Source organism: Branchiostoma lanceolatum, chromosome 9 (genome assembly GCF_035083965.1).
Source record: "Branchiostoma lanceolatum isolate klBraLanc5 chromosome 9, klBraLanc5.hap2, whole genome shotgun sequence".
In the NCBI taxonomy this organism is placed as follows: Eukaryota; Metazoa; Chordata; class Leptocardii; order Amphioxiformes; family Branchiostomatidae; genus Branchiostoma; species Branchiostoma lanceolatum.
In genome coordinates this window covers 17,901,350-17,925,867 of record NC_089730.1, presented here as the reverse complement: position 1 = coordinate 17,925,867, position 24,518 = coordinate 17,901,350, and the positions used below count along the sequence as shown (strand labels likewise).

The 24,518-nt window shown below is 38.2% G+C and overlaps 2 protein-coding genes and 1 long non-coding RNA gene across 3 annotated transcripts; all 3 read left to right on the top strand.

Annotated features, from left to right (window-relative positions):
- On the top strand, positions 1-5,669 carry LOC136442638 (hepatitis A virus cellular receptor 1-like). The gene is made up of 11 exons (XM_066439583.1): positions 1-83; positions 249-308; positions 906-947; positions 1,115-1,177; positions 2,276-2,314; positions 2,480-2,539; positions 3,142-3,183; positions 3,350-3,409; positions 4,762-4,803; positions 5,355-5,390; positions 5,622-5,669. The coding sequence occupies exons 1-11, from the start codon at positions 27-29 to the stop codon at positions 5,667-5,669; spliced, it is 549 nt and encodes a 182-aa protein (XP_066295680.1). The 5' UTR covers positions 1-26.
- Positions 5,670-6,033: 364 nt separating this feature from the next.
- Positions 6,034-7,120, top strand: LOC136441187 (uncharacterized). The gene is made up of 4 exons (XR_010756862.1): positions 6,034-6,081; positions 6,234-6,272; positions 6,641-6,709; positions 7,082-7,120. It is a non-coding gene; the product is annotated as an uncharacterized lncRNA (long non-coding RNA).
- Positions 7,121-8,921: 1,801 nt separating this feature from the next.
- On the top strand, positions 8,922-24,518 carry LOC136441175 (sushi domain-containing protein 2-like). Its single transcript, XM_066437301.1, has 23 exons — positions 8,922-8,958; positions 10,516-10,560; positions 11,628-11,663; positions 12,470-12,604; positions 13,129-13,413; positions 13,757-13,894; positions 14,472-14,634; positions 14,898-15,019; positions 15,567-15,699; positions 16,020-16,296; positions 16,439-16,705; positions 17,004-17,111; positions 17,621-17,739; positions 18,251-18,391; positions 18,768-18,923; positions 19,158-19,409; positions 20,008-20,126; positions 20,280-20,403; positions 21,167-21,343; positions 21,953-22,120; positions 22,644-22,869; positions 23,156-23,373; positions 24,346-24,518. Exons 4-23 carry the CDS (start codon positions 12,473-12,475, stop codon positions 24,354-24,356), a joined length of 3,336 nt encoding a protein of 1,111 aa, XP_066293398.1. The 5' UTR covers positions 8,922-8,958; positions 10,516-10,560; positions 11,628-11,663; positions 12,470-12,472; the 3' UTR covers positions 24,357-24,518.

Sequence of the window (24,518 nt, the reverse complement as noted above, 5' to 3'; positions counted from 1 at the left end):
TTCTGAGCAATGTTACGATTAATGTTATGTTCCATATACAGACAACAAGGAGGGACCCGACGACAAAGATAACGACTGTACCAGTGAGTGGCATTAAAGTACCTAATTAAATCTGTTAATCGAAAGATCATTAACCTTGCAACTTTAAGAAGAGCCAGCCGCCTGGCGGAATTAGTCATGAACTTAAATAAACGAGCTCCTGCTTATCTTCTGAGCAATGTTACGATTATGTTATGTTCCATATACAGACAACAGGGAGGAACCCGACGACTATACAAACTACCCTGTCAGACAGTTCGACTGTACCGGTGAGTTACAAGACTAACACTATGATGGCAAATCAGCAGATCGTTAACCTTGTAACCTTTGAAAGAGACAACCGCTCGGACGAAGCTACCATAGACTAAGAAAAAAGCCGTTCAAAATTCCGTTGTTTTTATCATCGTTGATTTAATGATGACTTTGTTCTTTCAGTAAAACAACTGTTTAATTCTTGGATTTTTTTTTTCAAAAAGACGTTTCCCCTTTAAAAGTGCACATGAATCTTAAATAAATTAAATCATAAATTTTGTCACAATTAGAGATCGGCTGCAACGTTAACCTGACTGATAAAACTTTACATCAAAAACATTAAAAACTGATTATGCTATAGTCTTATATGATAATATCATTATTATAATGTTATTTTTCCAACAACGACCATCGCTTACCCGAGAACAAGGTAACGACTGTACCGCTGAGTTGCATTAAAGTAGCAAATCAAACCTTTAAATAAATAAAAAATCATTGACCTTGAAACTTTAAGAAGAAACATCCCCCTGGCGGAATTAGTCATAAACTTAGATAAACAAACTCCTGCTTATCTTCTGAGCAATGTTACGATTAATGTTATGTTCCATATACAGACAACAGGGAAGAGCCCGACGACAAAGATAACGACTGTACCAGTGAGTGGCATTGAAGTAGCTTATTGAATTTTTTAATCGAAAGATCATTATCCCTTTCAACTTTAAGAAGAAACGGTGGCCTGGCGGAATAAGTCATGAACTTAAATAAACGAGCTCCTGCTTATCTTCTGAGCAATGTTACGATTAATGTTATGTTCCATATACAGACAACAGAGAGAAACCCAACAACGACTATACAAACTACCAAGTTAGACAGTTCGACTGTACCGGTGAGTTACAAGACTAACAATATGATAATAAATTAGCAGATCTAATGTTGTTGTCTTTATTATCTCCATGAAACATGGAGATATTGTTTTGGGTGCGTCTGTGTGTCTGTCTGTTTGTTTGTCTGTCTGTTTGTCTGTTTGTGTTTCCGGACTACTGTAGTCAGCATAATTCAAGAGCCTCTTGATGGATTATGATGATGTTTTGTATGTGGGCAGGTGTTGTGAAGCCGATATTCAAGGTCAATTTTGGGCCCCCTGGTATGTGAACTTGGTACTGCAGCAGAAATTCAATTTCTGTATCTTTTGACCTGGACGTGCTGTGGTCTTAATTGTTTGGTGGCAGATAGCTTGTGGTGTAATGAAGACGTGGTGTGGGTTGGACCCCCTAGCAGCTTCCTCTAGAACTGCAGGGGCGTTAATGTGAAAATGTTCTAATGAGAACAACTGAACAAAGGAACGACGGATTTCAATGATATTCAGTATGCAGGTAGCTAAGATAGAGATATACAGAATGAAGTGCAAATTATGCTAATTGGGATTTAATTCGCAGAGCTAATGAGGAAAATCTATATTTGCAGTGTTCTCCATTATCAGACTCAACTACATGTAACATATGTAGTTTATGGAAAGTGGAGCATCAACATATACCAATTATGCAAATAAATTCCTGATTTGTGTAATTAATGCTAAAACACCATAATTCATCCAATTGGAATATAATAGGACTGTCAATATTGCAACATGTGTAAGTTAGATAAAGGTGTTTATGACCGAGCATATATTATGCAAATGTGTAAGTCATTTGCCTGAATAGAATTGTTCATGGCGATATGAGGTCGTGGAACTCTTGTTTTCTTTGCTTTGAATATGACTTTGCTTTTCTTATTATTAGAAATGGTACTATCATTAAGGTCTTTTCTAAGAGTATTTGCGACCTTCAAAAGTGCACATGAATCTTTAATTTCAAAATGATGAAATTTGTAACGAACTGAGATCTGCTGCAACGTAGATAATATAAGTTGACATCAAGAATTCCAATTTACTATGCTACCGTTTTCTATGAAAATGTTATCATCATAATGTTTTTTTCCTTCACAGACCCTCGTATACCCGACGACAAAGATAACGACTGTACCAGTGAGTGGCATTAAAGTACCTAATTAAATCTGTTAATCGAAAGATCATTAACCTTGCAACTTTAAGAAGAACCAGCCCCCTGGCGGAATTAGTCATGAACTTAAATAAACGAGCTCCTGCTTATCTTCTGAGCAATGTTACGATTATGTTATGTTCCATATACAGACAACAGGGAGGAACCCGACGACTATACAAACTACCCTGTCAGACAGTTCGACTGTACCGGTGAGTTACAAGACTAGCACTATGATGGCAAATCAGCAGATCGTTTACCTTGTAACCTTTTAAAGAGACAACCGCTCGGACGAAGCTACCATAGACTAAGAAAAAAAACAGTCCGTTCAAAATTCCGTTGTTTTTATCATCGTTGATTTAATGATGACTTTGTTCTTTTAGTAAAACAACTGTTCAATTTTTGGATTTTTTTTTTCAAAAAGACGTTTCCCCTTTAAAAGTGCACATGAATCATAAATAAATTAAGTTATAAATTTTGTCACAATTAGAGATCGGCTGCAACGTTAACCTGACTGATAAAATTTTACATCAAAAACATTAAAAACTGATTATGCTATAGTCTTATATGATAATATTATAATTATAATGTTATTTTTCCAACAACGACCATCGCTTACCCGAGAACAAGGTAACGACTGTACCGCTGAGTTGCATTAAAGTAGCAAATTAAACCTTTAAATAAAAAAAAAATCATTGACCTTGAAACTTCAAGAAGAAACAGCCCCCTGGCGGAATAAGTCATAAACTTAGATAAACAAACTCCTGCTTATCTTCTGAGCAATGTTATGATTAATGTTATGTTCCATATACAGACAACAGGGAAGAGCCCGACGACAAAGATAACGACTGTACCAGTGAGTGGCATTAAAGTACCTAATTAAATCTGTTAATCGAAAGATCATCAACCTTGCAACTTTAAGAAGAACCAGCTTCCTGGCGGAATTAGTCATGAACTTAAATAAACGAGCTCCTGCTTATCTTCTGAGCAATGTTACGATTAATGTTATGTTCCATATACAGACAACAGAGAGAAACCCAACGACTATACACACTACCCAGTCAGACAGTTCGACTGTACCGGTGAGTTACAAGACTAGCACTATGATAGCAAATCAGCAGATCGTTAACCCTGCAACCTTAGAAAGGGACAACCGCTCGGACGAAGCTACCATTTGCATAGACTAAGAAAAAAAAATCCCGTTCAAAATTCTGTTGTTTTTATCATCGTTGATTTAATTATGACTTTGCTATTCTAGTAAAACAACTTTTCACTTTTTTGAAGTTTTTTTTAAAGACTTTTCCCCTTAAAAAGTGCACATAAATCTTAAATCAATTTAAATGATAAATTTTGTCAGAATTAGAGATCTGCTGCAACGTTAACCTGACTAATAAAAGTTTACATCAGAAACATTACAACTGAGTATGCTATAGTTTATATGATGATGTTATCATTATAATGTTTTATTCCTTCACAGACCCTCGTTTACCCGACGACAAAGATAACGACTGTACCGGTGAGTGGCATTAAAGTAGCTAATTAAATCTTTTAATCGAAAGGTCATTAACCTTGCAACTTTAAGAAGAGCCAGCCCCCTGGCGGAATTAGTCATGAACTTATGTGAGATAAACTGCAGCTTAATTGAGTAATGAAAATTCACAGAAAAAATCTCTGTAAACTGACCATGATCTTTCTTTTTTTTCTTGACACAGACTACAAGGAACCCGACACCTCTGCAGGTAAGTTGAAATTAAGAACGTTTTTTGAAATTATGTCTCATTTGTAGTCATGTTTTTTAAATGGTTAAAAGATTACTTTGTTACGGTTTACACTATGACATATGGTTTCAATCACGTGACTCTTCCCGGTTGCAGCCTGAATTTGACCCAACGACATCAGTAGACAGTTCAACTGTTCCGGTGAGTTACAAGACTAACAATATGATAATAATTTAGCAGATCGTCAACGTTGCAACCGTAGAAAGAGACAAAGGGACAAAAGCTCGGACGAAGCTAGTGATGGACTAAGAAAAAAACACTTTGCTTTATTTAAGTGAAAAACTAGTCTTTGCTACTTTAAAAGTGCACATGAATCTATGATGTTAGTGATGAAATTTGTAGCAATCAGAGATTTACTTAAACATTAACCTGACTGATAAAAGTTGGAATCAAAAGCCTTACAACAGATTATGCTATAGTTTTCTATGATAATGTTATCATTATATTGTTATTTTCCTGCATAGACCACCGTTCACAAGACGACAAAGATAACGACTTTACCGGTGAGTCGCAGTAAAACACCTTTAAATCGAAAAAGTTATTAACCTTGAATTAATAAGAAACAGCCCCCTGACGGAATTAGCTATAAACTTAAATAAACGAGCTCCTGCTTATATTTTGAGCAATGTTACGATTAATGTTATTTCCATATACAGACAACAGGGAGGAACCCAACGACTATACAAAGTACCCTGCATGTAAGTTAGAAAACAGAAGCGTTAGTTTGAATTAGATTAGAATTTTTTTAATAACATACCTCATTTAAAGTGAAATCGCAATAAGGAATCAAATCAATCTGAACTGTTTTTAAATGATTAATACAACATTTGTAAATATGATTCTTAAACAGATTATCAAGTCAATTATAAGCCTCTGTGACATTAGAGCGGGCGAAGTTATTCTATTAATCCAGTAAGAAAGGACGACTTTTCGAAATAGACTGTTTATTGTGTAATCAAAGCATCATTTATGTTGTAAATCTATTGAAGAGCAAATGTGAGTTTACACAGTGAATTTTGGATTTAAAATAATGTTATGTTACGTCGGTTACAACCTGAAATTAACCCAACCACCTCAGTAGACAGTTCGACTGTACCGGTGAGTTACAACTATTCCTAATAAGCAGATCGTAAACCTTGTAACCTTAGGAGGCAACAACAGCAAGGAAAAAGATAGATGATGACAAGTAACAAAGCTTTGCGAACTGACTACTGTTGACATCATGATCAATATTATTTTTCTTACACAGACTACACTTCCCACGACCATAAAAACTACTCTGCAGGTAAGTTGAACAAATAAATCGCTAATTATAATTAGATATTGTTATATTTGAAAGTACTTTCGAACGTAGTACATTATTGAAAAGACCATCACAGGAAGGAACAAAATTAATCTGATTTGCTTTTGAACGACCAATACATCAGCACGGAGAAAGGTTGAGTGGTAACAAGTAACAAAACTTTGGAAACTGACCATTGTTGATATTATGATCAATATTATTTTCCATACACAGACTACAAGGAACCCGACGACCATAAAAACTACTCTGCGGGTAAGTTGAAATAATGAGGCGTTAATTCTGATTATATATAAACTTGTTTAATTTCAAAATACTTTTAAACAAGGTACTTTATTTATACGACGATCGCGGAAATCAACCAAAATAATCTGAGTAGCTTTTGAATGACCAAAACATCATTTGAATATACAGTTTTTAAACAAGTTATTAAAGCAAATAGTAAGCATCTCTGACATTTTGGGCAGGGCGCAGATATTGTATAGACCCTGTAAGCAAGGACGACAATTTTAAATAGACTGTTTTGGTATTCAAAGAATCCTAAATCTTGTAAAATTTTACACATCGTCAGATGTCAGTTCACACAATAACTTTTGTTGAAAAAAATAATTTTGTTATACGTTGGTTACAGCCTGAAGTTTACCCAACGACCTCAGTAGACAGTTCGACTGTACCGGTGAGTTACGACTATTCCAAATTAACAGATCGTTAACCTTGTAACCTTACGAGGGGGCAACCGCGCGGAGAAAGGTTGAATGGTGACAAGTAACAAAACTTTGCAAACTGACTATTGTTGTTATCATGATCAATACTATTTTCCATACACAGACTACAAGGAACCCCACGACCAGATCAACCACTCTGCATGTAAGTCGAGATAATAAAGTGCTAATTCGAAATAGATATTGTTAAGTTTGAAAGTACTTTTAAAAGAGGGACTTTATTTATTAGACGATCGCAAGGAGAAACCAAATCAATTTGATTTGTTTTTAAACGACCAATACATCATTTGAACATCCGGTTTATAAACAGTTTCTCAAAACACATCGTAAGCATCTGTGACATTTTGGGCAGGGCGCAATTATTTTATAGTCCCCGTAAGAAAGGACGACGATTTTGAATAAACTGTTTTGGTGGTCAAACAATCCTATTTCTTGTAAGGTTATACACATCGTCAAATGTCAGTTAACACAATAACTTTTGTTCAAAAACATTTTGTTCTATGTTGGTTACAGCCTGAAGTTAACCCAACGACCTCAGTAGACAGATCGACTCTACCGACGACCATAAAAACTACTCTGCAGGTAAGTTGAAATAATGAAGTGCTAATTCGAATCAAAAAGTGTTCAATTTGAAAATTCTTTTGAAAAAGTTACTTTATTCTATAAGACGATAACAAGCAGAAGCCAAATCAATCTGATTTTAATTCAAACGATTAATGCTTCATTTGAAAATCTGTTCTTTAATCAGCATATTGAAGTTAATAGTAAGCATCTGAGCCTGAAGTTAACCCAACAGCCTCAGTAGACAGTTCGACTGTACCGACGAGTTACAACTATTCCTAATAAGCAGATCGTTAACCTTGCAACCTTAGGAGGCGACAACAGTACAGAGAAAGTTATGTTTGAGTAATGACAAATGTTCATATCATGATCAATATTATTTTCCTAACACAGACTACAAGGAACCCGACGACCATAAAAACTACCCTGCATGTAAGTTGAAATAACGAACTGCTAATTCTGGTTAGATATATACTAGTTAGATTTGAAAGTAATTTTAAACAAAGGACTTTATTCATAAGACGATCAAAAGGAGAAACCAAATGAATATCATTTTCTTTGGAATGACCAATACATCATTTAAAAAACCGGTTTTAAACAGTTTATTGAGGTCAATAGTAAGCATCAGTGACATTTTTGGCAGGGCGCAGATATTGTATAGACCCCGTAAAAAAGGACGACGATTTTAGATAGACGGTTTTTGTGGTCAAACAATCCTATTTATTGTAAGGTTATACACGTCGTCAAATGTCAATTAACACAATAACTTTTGTTAAAAAAACATTATGTTCTATGTTGGTTACAGCCTGAAGTTAAGCCAACGACCTCAGTAGACAGTTCGACTGTACCGGTGAGTTACAACTATTCCTAATAAGCAGATCGTAAACCTTGTAACCTTTAGCTATATGAGGCAACAGCAGCACGGAGAAAGGTTGAGTAAGGACAAGTAACAAAACTTTGTAAACTGACCATTGTTTAAATCATGATCAATATTATTTTCCATACACAGACTACAGGGAACCCGACGACTAGAACAACCACTCTGCATGTAAGTTGGAATAATAACGCGCTAGTACTAATTAGATATTGTTAAATTTGAATCAAAGTACTTTTAAACAAGGTTCTTTATGCATAAGACGATCACAAGGGCGTGAGAAACCATATGAATCTGATTTCCTTTAAGCGACCAAAACATCATTTGAAAATTCGGTATTTATACAAATTATCGAAGCTAATAGTAAGCATATCTGACATTTTGGGCAGGGCGCAGATATTGTATAGACCCTGTAAGCAAGGACGACAATTCTAAATAAACTATTTTAGTATTCAAAGAATCCCATATCTTGTACAGTTTTACACATCGTCAAATGTCAGTTCACACAATAATTTTTGTTGAAAAAAAAATCGTTGTATGTTGGTTACAGCCTGAAGTTAACCCAACGACCTCAGTAGTCAGTTCGACTGTAGCGGTGAGTTACAACTATTCCTAATATTAAGCAAATCGTTGACATTGTAACCTTAGGAGGCGACAACAGTACCGAGAAAGTTAAGTTTGAGTAATGACAAGTAACAAACCTTTGCAAACTGACCATTGTTGATATCATGATCTATATCATTTTCTATACACAGACTACAAGGAACCCGACGACCATAAAAACTACCCTGCATGTAAGTTGAAATAACGAACTGCTAATTCTGGTTAGATATATACTAGTTTAATTGAAAGTAATTTCAAACAAAGGACTATTCATAAGACGATCAAAAGGAGAAACCAAATGAATCTCATTTTCTTTTGAATGACCAATACATCATTTAAATATCCGGTTATTAAACAGTTTATTGAAGTCAATAGTAAGCATCAATGACATTTTTGTCAGGGCGCAGATATTGTATAGACCCAATAAAGAAGGACGACGATTTCAAATAGACTGTTTTGGTGGTGAAACAATCCTATTTCTTGTAAGGTTATACACATCGTCAAATGTCAGTTAACACAATAACTTTTGTTCAAAAAAAATTTGTTCTATGTTGGTTACAGCCTGAAGTTAAGCCAACGACCTCAGTAGACAGTTCGACTGTACCGGTGAGTTACAACTATTCCAATGAGCATGTTGTTAACCTGGTAACCTTAGGCGACAACAGGACGGGGAAAAGTTGAGTAATGACAAGTGGCAAAGCTTTGCAAACTGACTATTGTTGATATCATGATCTATAGTATTTTTCATACACAGACTACAAGGAACCCTACGACCAGATCAACCACTCTGCATGTAAGTTGGAATAATGAAACGTAATTATAATTAGATATTGTTAAATTTGAAAGTACTTTTTAAGAAGGTACATTATTTTTAAGACGATCACAAGGAGAAACCAAATCAATCTGATTTGCTTTTGAATTACCAGTACATCATTAAAAAATCCAGTTTTTAAACAGTTTATTGTGGTCAATAGTAAGCATCTATGACATTTTGGGCAGGGCGCTGTTATTGTATAGACCCGTAAGTAAGGACGACGATTCTAAATAGATTGTTTTGGTGGTCAAACGATCCTAAGTCTTGTAAGGTTATACACATCGTCAAATTCTATTTTACACAATAACTTTTGTTGAAAACATATTTTGTTCTACATTGGTCACAGCCTGAAGTTAACCCAACGACCTCAGTAGACAGTTCGACTGTACCGGTGAGTTTCAACTATTCCAAATGAACAGATCGTAAACCGTGTAACCTTAGGAGAGGACAACAGCACGGAGAAAGGTTGAGTAATGACAAGTAACAAACTTTTGCAAACTGATCATTGTTGATATCATGATCAATATTATTTTTTCATACACAGACTACAAGGAACCCTATGACCATAAAAACTACTCTGCAGGTAAGTTGAAATAATAAGCGTTAATTCGAATTAGATATATACTTGTTTAATTTGAAAATACTTTTAAACAAGGTACTTTATTTATACGACGATCGCAGGAAGCAACCAAAATAATCTGAGTAGCTTTTGAATGACCAAAGCATAATTAGAAAATCCAGTTTTTAAACAAGTTATTAAAGCAAATAGTAAGCATCTCTGACATTTTAGGCAGGGCGCAGATATTGTATAGACCCTGTAAGCAAGGACGACAATTTTAGATAGACTGTTTTGGTATTCAAAGAATCTTATATCTTGTACACATCGTCAAATGTCAGTTCACACAATAACGTTTGTTGAAAAAAATTTTTGTTATACGTTGGTTACAGCCTGAAGTTTACCCAACGACCTCAGTAGACAGTTCGACTGTACCGGTGAGTTACAACTATTCCAATGAGCATATTGTTAACCTTGTAACCTTAGGAGGCGACAACGGCACGGAGAAAAGTTGAGTAAGGACTTCAGTAAAAAACCTTTGCAAACTGACCATTGTTGATATCATGATCAATATTATTTTCCATACACAGACTACAAGGAAGCCTACGATCATAACAACTACTCTGCAGGTAAGTTGAAATAATGAGGCGCTTATTCTAATTAGCTATTGTTAAATTTGAAAGTACTTTTGAACAGGGTACTTTATTTATAAGACGATCGTAAGAAGGAACCAAATTAATCTGATTTGCTTTTGAAAATGTGATTCTAAAACCAATTATCGAAGTCAAAAGTAAGCATCTGTGACATTGAGGGAGGAGTGCAGTTATTTTATTGACCCCTAAAAAAGGACGGCTATTTGAAATAGACGTTTTTGGTAGTCAAAGGATCTTATATCTTGTAAAGATTTTTTTAGACAAGTGTCCGGTAGCACAACCATATTTGTTAAAAAGAACTTAATGTTTATTCCACGTCGGATACAGCCTGAGGTTAACCCCACGACGTCATTAGACAGATCGACTGTACCGGTGAGTTACATCTAGTTCAAATGAGTAGATCGTTAACCTTGTGTCATTGCAAATTTTAGCCAATGCATTTTTTCATGAGATTATTAAAGTCACGACGAAAACGCATTGGCATGGATTCTATGAGTAAAGGCAGGTTGCGGTTTTGTTTATCAAAGTTTGTGGTTGCTAAAAAGGCGTTTGAAATATCGCGATATATACTTATGAAACTATTAACGGCAGTATTTTGATGATTATGTTACCTTAATAATGCTGTTTTTCATTTGCAAACAATAGATTCTTTTGTCACCGGCGTTGTAGCGAAATGGTCCATTGTTTTTCGAGTATCCGATCCATTCACAAGTTTTTACAGACAATGCCAACGGAAAAAGTGACGCCGCTCGGCCCAGAATTCTGCGTATTTTCATGAATTTTTGCCAAATTATCCAAGAAAATAGGGAAGAAACACCCTAAATTTGAAAATGAGTATACCGGCGCAGAGCTAGGAGTATACCGGCGCAGCGCCGTTGTTCCGTTGTTTGGGGAGAACCCTTAGACCTTAGAAGGCATGACTAGAGATGTTATTAAAGTATCGTTTATCTTGCAACTTATGTCATTGTTTCCAATGACTTTTCTAGGATCTTATTTGCATATTTAAATATCTTATTTGCATATGAAATGAGAAACATTTGCAATATTTCACTCGAAGAGTTTGTCATCATTTACCGATAGTTGGGGCCGTGGAACTCTGATTTATAACGCTTTGTTATTTCTTCTCCAAGTATGAAGTTGCTCAAGAGTAATTCATCGTTTGTCCCCTTTCACTTAGAATTATTTAACCTAACGACGTCTGTAGAAAGTTTGACGCTACCTGTCAGTTGCAATAAACTAGCTCTATCAACACATCTTTTACCTGTCATTAAGATGTACACATTGTTGTCAGGAAGGCATAGATTTACTAAGTAGGAAAGACATTGTGTGTGTACAAATTTGCAACTGACAATATCTTTATTCCTTCATTTAATGCACATACAGAAGTATGTCAGACCTAGGAAATAGTAGGTTGTCTTTCCCATTTTTTTTTCTGTTAGACCACAGCACAGTCGCTACTGTCGGCGCCAGATTTGGTGAGTTGAATGAACAAAGACAACTATATGATATTGAATAACAGTAATGGAAAATTCCAGACACCTTGCAATCGTTTACCTTACGTAATACAGTGTGATGTGACGACTGCCTCTAGGCTTCTTCAGCTGCTTCCTCCCTTCACTGGTGGTTTCGCCCCCTTTCAGTAGTACCTTTTCCGGGAGGCGGGGCAGCAGTACTGGCCAGGTACTGCTAGCCGAGAGTCTTCCACTGTTTGTCCCCACTTCTGAACCACAACCAGCGGGACTCCTTCTCCGCTTCTTTTGATAGCTTTTTAGCTGTTTCCCTCCTTCTCTTGCCCTTCACACCAATGGCACCTAGTGCCCTCCACATGGATTGGCAATGAACCCTCTCGTTCCTATTTCCACGGGGTAACAGCTCGCTCTCCATCCTCTTTCTTTACACTGTAACTCCTGTACTCGTTGGCGACTCATGTCTTTTACCCTGTTTTGGTTCGTTTGCGTGTTTGTGTGACCGTGTGTTTATTTGTTAATTTGTATGTGTCTATGTGTGTTTGTGTGTGTGCGCGTGTGCGTGGTACTATCACGCCAAATTGGGTTTCTAAACTACTTGAAAGTCGTTTAACTGAAGCCTGTCTGGACGCTTGAATTTACGACACTACTCTTGTGTTTACAATGTTGGACATAATGTTGAACAATTCATTAGGATTTGTGTATGCTGATAGAAAATATGTGTACAATGCAACTATTACATATTAGGTTAATTGGAAATTTCCTACCTCTCTGAATTGGTCTTCATTTACCCGTGATGATATTTTGCATCTCAGGAAATGAGCCATGTGTTGTACCCATACGGACGATTGGCGGGTGATACAGTGGCTCCACGAAACGATGAGGGAGGAGAGATGATATCAATATCCACATCACTGCCTTACTTCGACCGTTTACACAACTCTCTATGGGTGAATACGCATGAATATTTCTTTTGCTTCAAAATGTTGTCAATGGTTATGCCCCTGACAATATGAATAGACTATTGAACTAGTGTGCTCATGCATGTATTCCGTGAGCATATAAATATTGCTGGCTTTTTACGTACGACTTTGTATTGCGTACCCGGTAAACCTTCTCATGGCGTTACACATCAGCTATGTGCTGCACTGCAGAGTAAAACTTGCATATCTGGACGGACTTATTATGCCCACCCACACCGGGAAGGTTTTCTACTTTAATTGTTGAGTTCTTTAACCTGCGAAAGGTGTGGTTCTCCCCAAAATACTGGACCTTTATTTTACGTCAAATCCAAGGGACGCCTCTAGCCGAAGAGTAATCGTTTATACATGAGTTTAGTGTGGAAATAGGTGTTAAGTATTATGTTTTCTAATTGACTTAGGGGTCCGAACTCCGTGGCATTTTGACTGTGAAAGGGAAGAATATATATTGAATTTCACTCGCAGACAACTTTCACATGCCCATTGGTTTACAGGTAAACACCAATGGAGTGATATCTCTTCTGGACGAGCTATGGCAGTACACCCCTGATCCCTTTCCTCTTGGAGACGGCAGACGTTTGATAGCTCCCTTCTGGGCCGATGTAATTACATGGCTAGGAGGGCATGTGATGTATCGTGAGACAACTGACAGTAGCATTCTTGAACGCGCCACAACAGATATCATCACAGCCTTCCCTGAACTTCCTAACTTCCATGCCACATGGGTCTTCATTGCGACATGGCACGAAGTGTCTTTTTACTGGAGCACAGGCAACAATGTATTTCTAGTTATGATTTTAATACATATCGAATTCCAGATTTAAAAACCAACATAATGCAACTATTATATGCACAGTAGAGTCATAGTTACGATATTTATGATTTTGTTATGACGTATTGGGTAGGAACATTAATATCAAATTAGTCAGGCTGTACAGCACCGATGTGGTATATTCTACTGATGACGTTTAATTAGCTGACGCCTTCCATGAAAAACATAAGGGTGAAAAATTATGGTGAATTGTTGATGACTTGTTGTCAAAGACGGGCACATCAGGATAAAACATGTTCACTCATGATGTAAGAAGTGTGACGGCACCTTTCTTTTCTTCCGTTCTGAAGAGAAACACTTTCCAGGCAGTCCTGGTGTCGAATGGCAGATACGGCTTTGCCATTTTTAACTACGGAGACATCACGTGGACCTCTGGGACCGACAGTGGAGGAGACCCGAGGACAGGTTTGGGAGGAATAGCAGCCCAGGTAAGTAAATATTTCTTAAAATCCACATAAGACGTTCGAAAATTGGTGTTAGTCATTTTCTTCTATAAATGTCGTGACACTTTCCAACAAATAGACACTCTTCAAGACGGCCACTGTAAAATTACAATTATGCATTTTTTGTTTAATTCAAAAAAGTCTATTAGATTTCTTAGTTGAAGTTGCATGTTAAAAAACATACACTAGGCTAGATTCTTGTGCAATATAACCCAATTTCACAGTGTTTGTGGCATATAATAACTCTAGCTTTTTCCATACTTAGGTCAACTATTCTATCTTATTTGTATTATCTGATATGTGTGTGTTAGGGGAAGGGAGGGGGGGGGGGAGGGGGGTTTAAATGCATGAGTACCCCAAAAATACACGTAGTCTTTTTCCACAATAACATACTCTTCAGATATTTCTGTGCACACAAAATTAAATGCATTACACTTGTACTTGCTATGATGCACGGTCTTGGTTTTTTTCCAGTGATACGTTTTTCTACCTATCACGTACTGGCTTATCATTTCATACTTACTAAGTATTGTCTTAATTGATGGTGTATTTTCTGTTACAGGTTGGTTTCAATGCTGGAAATGGTATGCAGTACTTTTCTGTACCTGCATCGCGAACTGACGCCATTGTGGACATAGAGACAACATCAAATGTCAACATCCCAGGCCGCTGGGTATTCCGCATTGACAGCGCCGTTATTCGGGACGGCGGATGTCATACGGACGGTACGTAAAACTTAACCTTCTCAATCTGCTGTATTGTATCCATACATGTACCACTAGCTGTTTGCTAGTGACTTTGTGTTGAAAACCCTGGCCCTTTCACTATCATCTGGTCAGTCGTGAATATGTCATGCATAATTAGACTGTCTTTCAACTGCCTGTTATCGGAAAGGCAGTATTAAATCCTTGGCGGTGGTTGCGTCTGTCAAAGAGGTCGTGATGAGACATACACACTAGATTGAAAGCATGATTTTTTTCTACGACAGGGACAATCGCCATCTTCCCATTCTTCGGCACAATGTTGGGTGGAACAAAGATTTCGATATCCGGAATCTGCTTTGAAGATGCAAGTGTCAACATCCGGTGCAAGTTTGGGGACAAGGATCCGGTTCGTATTTCATCTTCTTCACCACTAACTTGTTTTCCATTACCTGCGTATCATAAATCATTTCTTTTTGTGATGAGATTGTCGTCATCCTGCTCTTCAAATTTCTAGCATGTGAGAAAGACATTGAATGAATGAAGAAAATTAGAGTTGCACGGTCCGTTGATGTTGGTGGTGGGTTGACACCAGTTGAAATAAAGGTACAAGTATTACAATGGAGAATGAATTAAATTTAAACTGAGCGTCACCGATGTGTCTATAGAAATGCTTTTGGGTTCCTCTATCTATGACGGTCGACTCATTCAGGCAGACAGCATTTGTATTCAAGAAATCAACTATGCAAAAAGTGAGATTGTACAACAAACTGAGGATGCTAAAGTAAATAAAAAGATGAAGAAGAAAAAAAATCCGTGAATTGCATCAAATTCTGAAGAGGACTCTGTGTTTACATGTGCAATGACAGGAAAAAGATAGGCTGAGTTCCACGACTGACTTGTCCTCGGAACGTAATAACCAAGAAGATGTTTGTTAATAACATTTCACTTCTCAGGTATCAGGTTGGATTGACGGTAACTTCACGGCAACGTGCATCTCGCCGTTTCTCGCTGTTCCTAGCAGAGTCACGTTACTACTCTCCGTGGATGGGGGAAGTACATACGACCATCAAACTGTGTACACATCAGGTACGTGAGAAGTAATGGCATTGCCCAATGTTATGCAAGATAATGCTATATTGCAGCACGTATACCGTTATCATTATCGATATTATGCTGTATCATAAACAGTAGGGTAAATGACACTGGTTCATTGTACCATATACGATTGTCTCTGATGATTCTTTAATTTATTGATATGAAATATCGGAGAGTTTGATGAATAGAAAATGAAATTGCTGCCTCATTTTAGAATGTAACTGTTAAACAGCAAAGCTATACCACAATCCCATTAACACCTCCATTAAATTATTTTGTATCATATGCAAAATTTACTATTAATTTTTCAGTTGATCCAGACCGACTTGTAGCAGATTTGGAAATTACTGAAAATTCTGATGAAACCATTACAATCGAGTGGCATGCATCCAGCATCGATGGCAATACAGTTAATGTGCGCTTACATGCATTCGATGAGACAACCGGGACCTGGGACACCGTTGCACAACTAGGCACCAATATTCCAAATACGGGCAGTTACACCATTTCTACTGCAGACGGGTGGATACCGGTCGCTGCTGTGAAAACTGGCGCTCTCTCTGTATCTGCGGGACATTGGAACTCTAGGTAAAATTGTAACCACAATCTTTACGAGCGACTTGAACATACAACAAAGCGTATGGGAAATTCTATATATATACAGTGGCATTGCTTTTACTTGTATTTTTAAAGGGCTACTTTAACTTCAAATATATTCCCATACTTCCAGGGTGCTGTATGGAGAAATATCGACATACCTGGCAGTACAAACTACAGCACCAGCATTGTGTCAATCGTGGTACGATGAAGATAGACTGCTTCCCGACTTTCTTCAAGAACTGTCCAGGGATTTCCCATGTCCGCGCACATTGTTCCAAGCCCGGGAGGATACAGGATCCTTTCAGGCGGACCCAGCGTGTGTTCCTACTTCAACAAGCCCCAGGAACTGCCTCTACCATCCTGGAGCTCACCATTGTGTGCTGTCAATTGGACAAACGTAAGTATACTGTATATCAAAGTTGAAGCTTCTTCAAACCTTTGCCAAATAATGTTAACCTTTATCTAAGACTGGGTAATCATAAATATGTATGCAAATAAAGTATCAGTTTGTCCAAAGGATGAGAGTCTTGTCTTAGCAAAGACGGCTATTCTAGATTTTCCTCGTCAATCATGCGTCCTTGCAATCTTAACGATGTTTATGTTCACCTGAGGATTATGAAAATTCTGTCTTGATTTGAAAGTTGCTTATAGCCTGATTTTAAACGCTAACCATCATAGCGTCTCTTATTTTCTAGGTCCCAGGGGTCTGGCCAGCAGTGTTGCTATACTGAACGTAGGCGTCCAGTGTTAGATGGACCGGGACGAGGGACAGCAGACAGGATACATGCATCGTCGAAACTTCGGTGGGAGATGTAACATTGCGATCCACCGTATCTGTAAAAGCATACTAGAGTCCACGCCTTACCGATATCTACCTGACTATTTCGTTAATGATGATAGCATGCAGACTCATTTCCATCTATTTATCCGTCGCTTTATTAGAAACAGGCTGTCTGAAACAGATACCACAATCCCTAAAGCTTTCGAAAAATCTCAAACCAGAAACAAATTCTTTCGTAAAATCACAAAACCTACTCATTATCTAAAACGTGGGTCTATCGATAATCAAATGCCTTTAAAGAAGAAGTCAATCCCGCAGTAATGCATGTAGAAACATGAAAAAAGGCTAAACATTTTGTACCATTTTACAATATCGTATATGTGTATTTCGTTTCAATTGTCATTTGGACATGAGTTTGAAAATGAGCCTTTTTGTTTTCCTCATATCATAGTTATTAAATCAGATGTTAACTGGTCATGCATGAAATAAAACCTCTAACAAATTTACAATGTTTTCATTTGACTGCAACAGTCACTACGGAGCTGACATTTATCCCTGGAACGTTTGCTGCAAGTTGTCCAGCAACTGCAACCTATACTTTGAGCTAAGGCCAGCCAACGATGGGGCTGGTTACGTATTTCCCTGGCCAGGTGATTTATCATTAGCATTACATGTCCCTTAATATAGTTTACTTTACAGAATATATTTCTAAACCTTTCATTTGCTGTTTCATGGTATATAGGCACTAGTAAGTTACATACCCGAGGATAAAATTAAACGGAGGTCCAAATGTACACGGAATCTCTGACTTCGTATGATAATTTCAAGGTTTTAATTATCACACATATTGTCTAGAATAACCGCTATTCTCTTATTACCATAATGATCATTCTTCTGTCGAGAAGGTTATGGTTCCGGAAGAATTCGCGCGTCCGTGTGTGGGGTTCAGCACTATAACTCAATAATGACTAAGAGGATTATATCAATATCAAGTATGTAAGTAGGTCATGATGGGACCTCGAGATGACAAGATTTTTGACCCCTAGCCTCGTGTTACGTGAAAGCAGCAGAACCAGAACAAAGTTCATCGTATCTTTCATACTTTGAAGCCAGATTTAATGTTATCATTTAATATGAAAATGTCTTCTCCCGATATCGCAGGATGGACATGGGGTGACCCCCATTTCCTAACCCTGGATGGCTTCTCGTACACCTTTAATGGCGCTGGGGAATTCCTGCTGCTGGATGTGAACAACGGAGAATTCCGCTTACAGGCCCGCATGGAACAGCTCATCCAAGATGGTAAGACTTAATTCATTTTTCCTCATATGAGCGTAAAATATTCAACAACAATTGATATAAAACCAGTCCATACATTTTCCGTGATTCCAAGAGTTTGTATCTTGGGGAGGGGGCTTGGGGGGCATAGAAAGTTCCCAACATCACGAAAAGGTCTTACAAGAATTCATCATTACCATTAAATACATTGTTTATGTTAAATTGTCATGTTGTATTTCAAATGTTACAAAATACTTTCTCTGTGTGTATTGATGAAGTAGACATACGTAAGGCTCTGTACTTCTCTTCTCTTGTCTATATAGATTTTGTTTCATACATTTAGTAATATAGCTTGTTGTTAGGCGCATAGATATGACCGGCTTTTACTTTTACTTTGAAGGTTCTGTGGTGAACGCAACAATCCTCACTTCTTTGGCGATGAAGGAAAACGCATCGGAAACTGCACAGGTGCAGCTGAATGAAGTACGCACTATGGACATCCTGGTCGATGGTCAACTGACTGACTTCCAAGAACTAACCGTCCAAGATTTCACTGGTACTTTAGATTGGTTACCTCGTTACTCTGTACCGACCTGGTTCGATTTATTTGCTTCAGTATACGTTTATATATACATACAGCCAAGCCGACGGCTGCTACAAATGCAAATGACTTACTCTGGTGACTATATAATGTACTATATACGTATATATAAAGACGTTTACAAACACAAGACAAACATGTAAGTACTATATAAGGTCAGTAGAAATTTAACAAATATGTTGTATGCAGGTTTCGTGGTGACTTCGGAGACTTCCAGTGAAGCTCGAGTCTCCTTCCACTCCGGCATAAGTGTGGCAGTTCGCGCTGAGCAGGACATGCTGTCCATCGCCGTGACGCTTCCACTTCGCTTCAGAGGTAAAACTGTGGGTTTGCTGGGGAAGTGGAATGCGGACCCTGCAGATGACCTGACCACGCCAGGTGGCGTTGTCGTTTCCTCGGATAGCAGCATACAGGATATCCACTACCAGTTTGGATTGCTGTGTGAGTTTGCGTTCGCATTTTCATCATATTTTCAATTATACTTCATTATTTGCTGCAGAGTCCCCTTGGATTTGTAGTAGTCTTTAAACAGCTGGGAATAAACTGACGTCAAATTAAACTCTGCTAAGATCCCTTGATCTTTGTTCAGTATTGCTTTCGTTCTTTGCTGTTTTGTATCCGTCTCAAACCCACTGGTTTATTGCCTCATCAGAAACTAGGCTGACCCTGATTCACGGTATTGTCGTAAAACGATTTAGGTTCAACTAGGCCGGCAGCCAAAATAGATGTTAGAATCAGGTTTATAACATCTCAGCGGCCCTCAGCTTGCATAATTAGTAGTTAGTGTCTCTGTCCATACTCGAATTCACGATGTGTTGTTGTTTTAGATAGCGCACCCAGGTGTAAACAAGTTTTGCTCCTGCACATATATATATAACCATTAGCATCTGTGTGTCTTTAATGAATTGTCAGCACTTTAAGATAGCTAATCGTTTAACAAGAATAAGTTGTTTTTAAATCTACATATGGAATGAGGGACAGTACTTTTAGTACTACAAAAATGGTTACGAAAAATATTATATATCATCATTCCATACAGGGATGATTGATGAAGAGGACTCTCTCTTCTCCTACGGACCAGGAGAAAGCTACAGCGGTTTCTCCGACGTTGGGTTCATCCCTAGTTTTGAAACACCACCGGTGACGCCAGAGTTCCAGGTTAATGTTGTTAACTTTGTGTCACATTTACCGACATAATTCCACCAGGGTATATAATATCCTGAAAAAGAATATCATTGTAAGAATGTAAAACTACCCATTAATACCTTTCAATGTGGTAATGTTAATATGACTTGATGAAATGTGTTTCAGGCCGCTGCTGAGGATGTGTGTGGCGACAACCAAGCCTGCCTGTATGATGTACTGGTAACTGGGAGGTTATCGATTGCAAATGTGTCGATCCGCGCCGTCCAGGAGTATACTGAACAGATAGAAGGTGTGCTTAGTACACAAAACTCCGTACATGTACTTACGAGGCATTTACTTATTAACCTGTACTTACAACTACAATGGATGAGGAGAGTTTATTGAAAATCCCTGCCTGGAGGCTAATTGCAAGCGAATATAATGTGAAAAGGACCGAAAGAGAGTGGAGAACAATATAGCATGTGACTTCTCTAGTCTAGATATTGACTCTTAGTTATAACCTATTGGGAGCACCCTTTTTTGCGAGACACTGGAAGACGAAAGATCGTAGTTTTTCTGTAATTTGTGGGTTCTCTAATGCTAAGTAGAGGGTAGTTTTCTTCTCATCTGTCAGCGTGAATAGGATGGAATACGATGGACTCTTTTAAATTGCTCCTCTCTTTCTTGATCGTTGAAGGGAGAATTTGAAATGAATTGTGTTTCGTCTTCCATCATATACGACTCACAGTATTTATACGTTCTTTTGCACACAGTAACTTTTTGTACCGTCCTTATTCGATTGAAAGAAGAGTGGCACTGACTCTAATGTTTCTAATTGCAGAGCGTCAACCAAAATCATTCAATTCTAACATTTTACACGGTTTATGCTGTTTTGCATGTCTCCTAAGCTTGCCAGTATCAATACTCAAATGATAACAAAAAGTTTGAATACGTATTCCCCCAGACCAAATATCTTGATATAAACCAGGAAAGTTGCTCAATACGGCATGTCGACAAGATCATCCAATCAATCTAATGTCTGTTCATGTCTTCACTCCTGCTTATAATTTCAGAGTTGTTTACCTGTGTTTTGCTGGACCCTCCTAATGTTCCTGGCACCCTGGTTATCTCCAACTACTCCATCGGTTCGGTCGCCACGTTTGAATGTGAATACGGATTCTTGGCCACGCCCTGGGAACGTGTCTGTCAATCAGATGCAAGTTGGAGTGATGCCCCTCCCCCAGACTGTGGTAAGAGGTTTTATAAGTTAAAAGTTAGCTAGCGCTGCGGTCATTGGCCACCCACAATTCACAACGAATGCGCTAGAATACATTTTACGAAGCGCTTATCATTACGTTAGATAATTGATGTGTTAATCTGAGGGCTAATTGGACCTAGCCTGAGGTCGTAGCCTGGGAGCTAAAGAGGCTAGCTGAAGGGGTTACAAAAAACACCAAATTTAGTAAGGGCTAAATGATGACGTTAATACTAAAACATGATGATGATTTGCTGAAACGTTTATAAATCTTGTGTAGGGAATGAGTGTAGTCGTTGTCCCTAATGTTCTGGATATTGCCAGCGACGGTTACGGAGAAGACGAACGACGGAGAACAAGACACAACACGGAGCTAAATGATATACGTCTTCACAATGCTCAAGATCAACTCTCTTTATTCAAGTTAAGGCGTTCTCAGAACGCGCACGTTGAACGTTGACACACACACACACACACACACACACGCACACACACACGCACACACACACACAAACCACACACACACACTTCTACTTCGTGTAGATATTAATTAGATTTAGATTTTATAAGATGCATACTTACATATCAATCTGCGTCGTTTCAGTTGTTGAGTGCCCACCACTGATTGTACCAGACAACGGTGCACTGAACTCCAGTGACAACTCTTACCAGGACGTGGTGAAGGTCACGTGTGATCCTGGGTACGAGGCCGCGCAGTGTACGGTCACGTGTCAGAAGAACGCCACCTGGTCAGGTGTTCCAACCTGCAATGGTAAGTCACGTGAGCACTGCTAATGGATAATTCACCTTCTGGAAACAAACACACACACACACACACACACATACATACACAGACACCAACTCTAACATTACCATTTTTTTTAAATAATTAATTAGTAGGCAAGAGAATGGGATTAAATAAGCATCAGCAGTGGTGTGGTTGACAGTCAAATCTGACACCCAATCACGCCAAGACTACTGCTGACTTATTCACAACCAAGTTCTAACCGATTTGCTATCCATTTCAGACATAGACATGGACATGATTGCGTTCATTGTTAATCTCCAAGCAGATCAACCCGGTGCCAAAAATCGTATATGCTAGCCAGAGAAGATCCAGCTTATCTGGCTGTCTGGAGCTTCTCTGGCTAGCATATACATTTTTGGCACCGTGTAGATCTGCTTGGAGATTACCATTTTGCCGAGAAATCTATAATACATGATTATGTACTCCTCATTTTGCACGAAGGTATGGGATCTTGATTTATTGTTTCCGAATCTTGTGCATTCTCTAGTGATTCCAGATCCAACCTGTCACGTTCGCTTCTCAACCTTCCCGGCTGGTGGCAATTTTGCTATGTACGACAACCGCTGTCACTGGTTCTCACGGGCAATCGACAAAACTGACTACACCAGTGCCGAGCGATTCTGTGAGACTCGCGGAATGAGGCTGGTCACAGTCAAGGACTCTGCCAAACAAGAGTGGATTGAAGATTATATCATCAATAATCTGGCAAGAAGGTTTGTTTCATACATCTAGATGTTTCACAATCATGGCAATTGGTACTTCAAACGGATTAAATAATTATAACTTTATTGCAAATTCCTGCCCGAAAGGCTAATTGCAAAGAACAGAGATAAAAGAACAGGATATAAAACCAGAGTATAAAAGTGGCTTAACTAGATTACAAAAACGTAATTCTTTATAACTTTTGAAGGGCTTGACTTCTATACAATAAGCGTGATATTAGGTTCTAGATAGGTTCCCCTTTTGTCTTTTATTATCTACTTCCTTCCACGTGCACAGGAACTTTTGGATTGGATTAAAAGACCGTCACACCGAGACGTCCTTCATGTGGAGTGACGGCACGGCTTTCAACAATGGCGACTACAGTAACTGGCACCGAGTCGACAACCCGCCAAAGCACCACAAGCTCCGGGATTGCGTCATCATCCACCGTGTTCGCAAGGAGTGGGCTGTGGTCAACTGCAACAAGAAGCGGAACCGTTTCATCTGTGAAACGGGTGAGTGACTTAATTTGCTACGTCATTTTTATGAAGGGCAATCATCGGTAGGCATTGTTTGACGCCTTTGAAACTAAAGAAACACCAAACGTATATATTTCAAGTCCGTTCCCAAAAGATTGGACTAGTTCCTATCCACCATTTTATCTATCTATTTTTGTTTCGCAACATATCAAGAAATATACACAGTGATAGTAATGCAAGAATACATTAATTTGTGTTGGGATAGATGAAGACCAATATGTCATGTGCGAATCTTTCATGTTGCTTGGTATTCCAAAATATCAACGATAACAAATAATGATGATAAACCCAAAGTGAATAAACATAACTGAAAAATGATAACACATAGATGAATATCAATTGAAAGGTAGCATAATGACTGTAATAAGTATCAAAGTAACACATATATGACTAATCTCTAATGCAAATATCAAATGAATTACGAAGCGAATTATAAAGTTAAGTTAAAGTCTTCCCGCGCCACTTAGTGGAACATATGGCGGCGCCCATCTCCGATTCTCAGCCCTTGGGCCACACAACTTTGTGCAAGTCACTACAGCAGGGGGCTAGTCCACTGGTAGTGATGTGTTTAACTTCCATACTCTTTCCCAAATGCTGAGTGCTAATCAGAGAAAGCAATATGTACCATTTCTAAAGTATGACCCGGCCGGGGTTCGAACTCACGACCTACCGTGTGCAAGGCGAACACTCTACCCACTCGGCCATTGCATCGGTCCAAGCGAATGATAGATGAACAAATGACAATAGAGAATAACAGAGAGAGAAAAAAATAAAAGGAACAACCTAGAGATAATGATTGGTTGAAAACCAATCAATAGAAAATATGTGAATTTTTGGTTGTTTGATTCAATGTACAACGAACCAATCATTCTTCTTCGGAGGGTACATGTCATCGCTTTAATCAACTTTAATCAACTTTTGTCTTTGTCTTTCCACCTTTGTTTACAGCGACTTGCTAAATGGCGAACGGACGGTGGAAGGTAGCTGCTGAAGAGAAGTGTGCAGCAACCGAGAAGAAACCGAGATCTTAAACAAGACCTTAACAATCATTTACTCAGATCTAGTTTAGATTGAATAGATTTCCATGTCGATTTGTTTCTATGGATGGCATCCTCTGGGAA

Bases quoted from the DNA above. Each gene is read 5' to 3' on its own strand.
- LOC136442638 (XM_066439583.1), top strand. From the start codon at position 27: ATGTTCCATATACAGACAACAAGGAGGGACCCGACGACAAAGATAACG. The intron at 1,178-2,275 runs GTGAGTTACAAG...TTTCCTTCACAG, and splicing joins TAGACAGTTCGACTGTACCG to ACCCTCGTATACCCGACGAC. The intron at 3,410-4,761 runs GTGAGTTACAAG...TTCCATATACAG, and splicing joins CAGACAGTTCGACTGTACCG to ACAACAGGGAGGAACCCAAC.
- LOC136441175 (XM_066437301.1), top strand. From the start codon at position 12,473: ATGAGCCATGTGTTGTACCCATACGGACGATTGGCGGGTGATACAGTG. The intron at 15,020-15,566 runs GTTCGTATTTCA...TTCACTTCTCAG, and splicing joins AGTTTGGGGACAAGGATCCG to GTATCAGGTTGGATTGACGG. The intron at 16,297-16,438 runs GTAAAATTGTAA...CCATACTTCCAG, and splicing joins GCGGGACATTGGAACTCTAG to GGTGCTGTATGGAGAAATAT.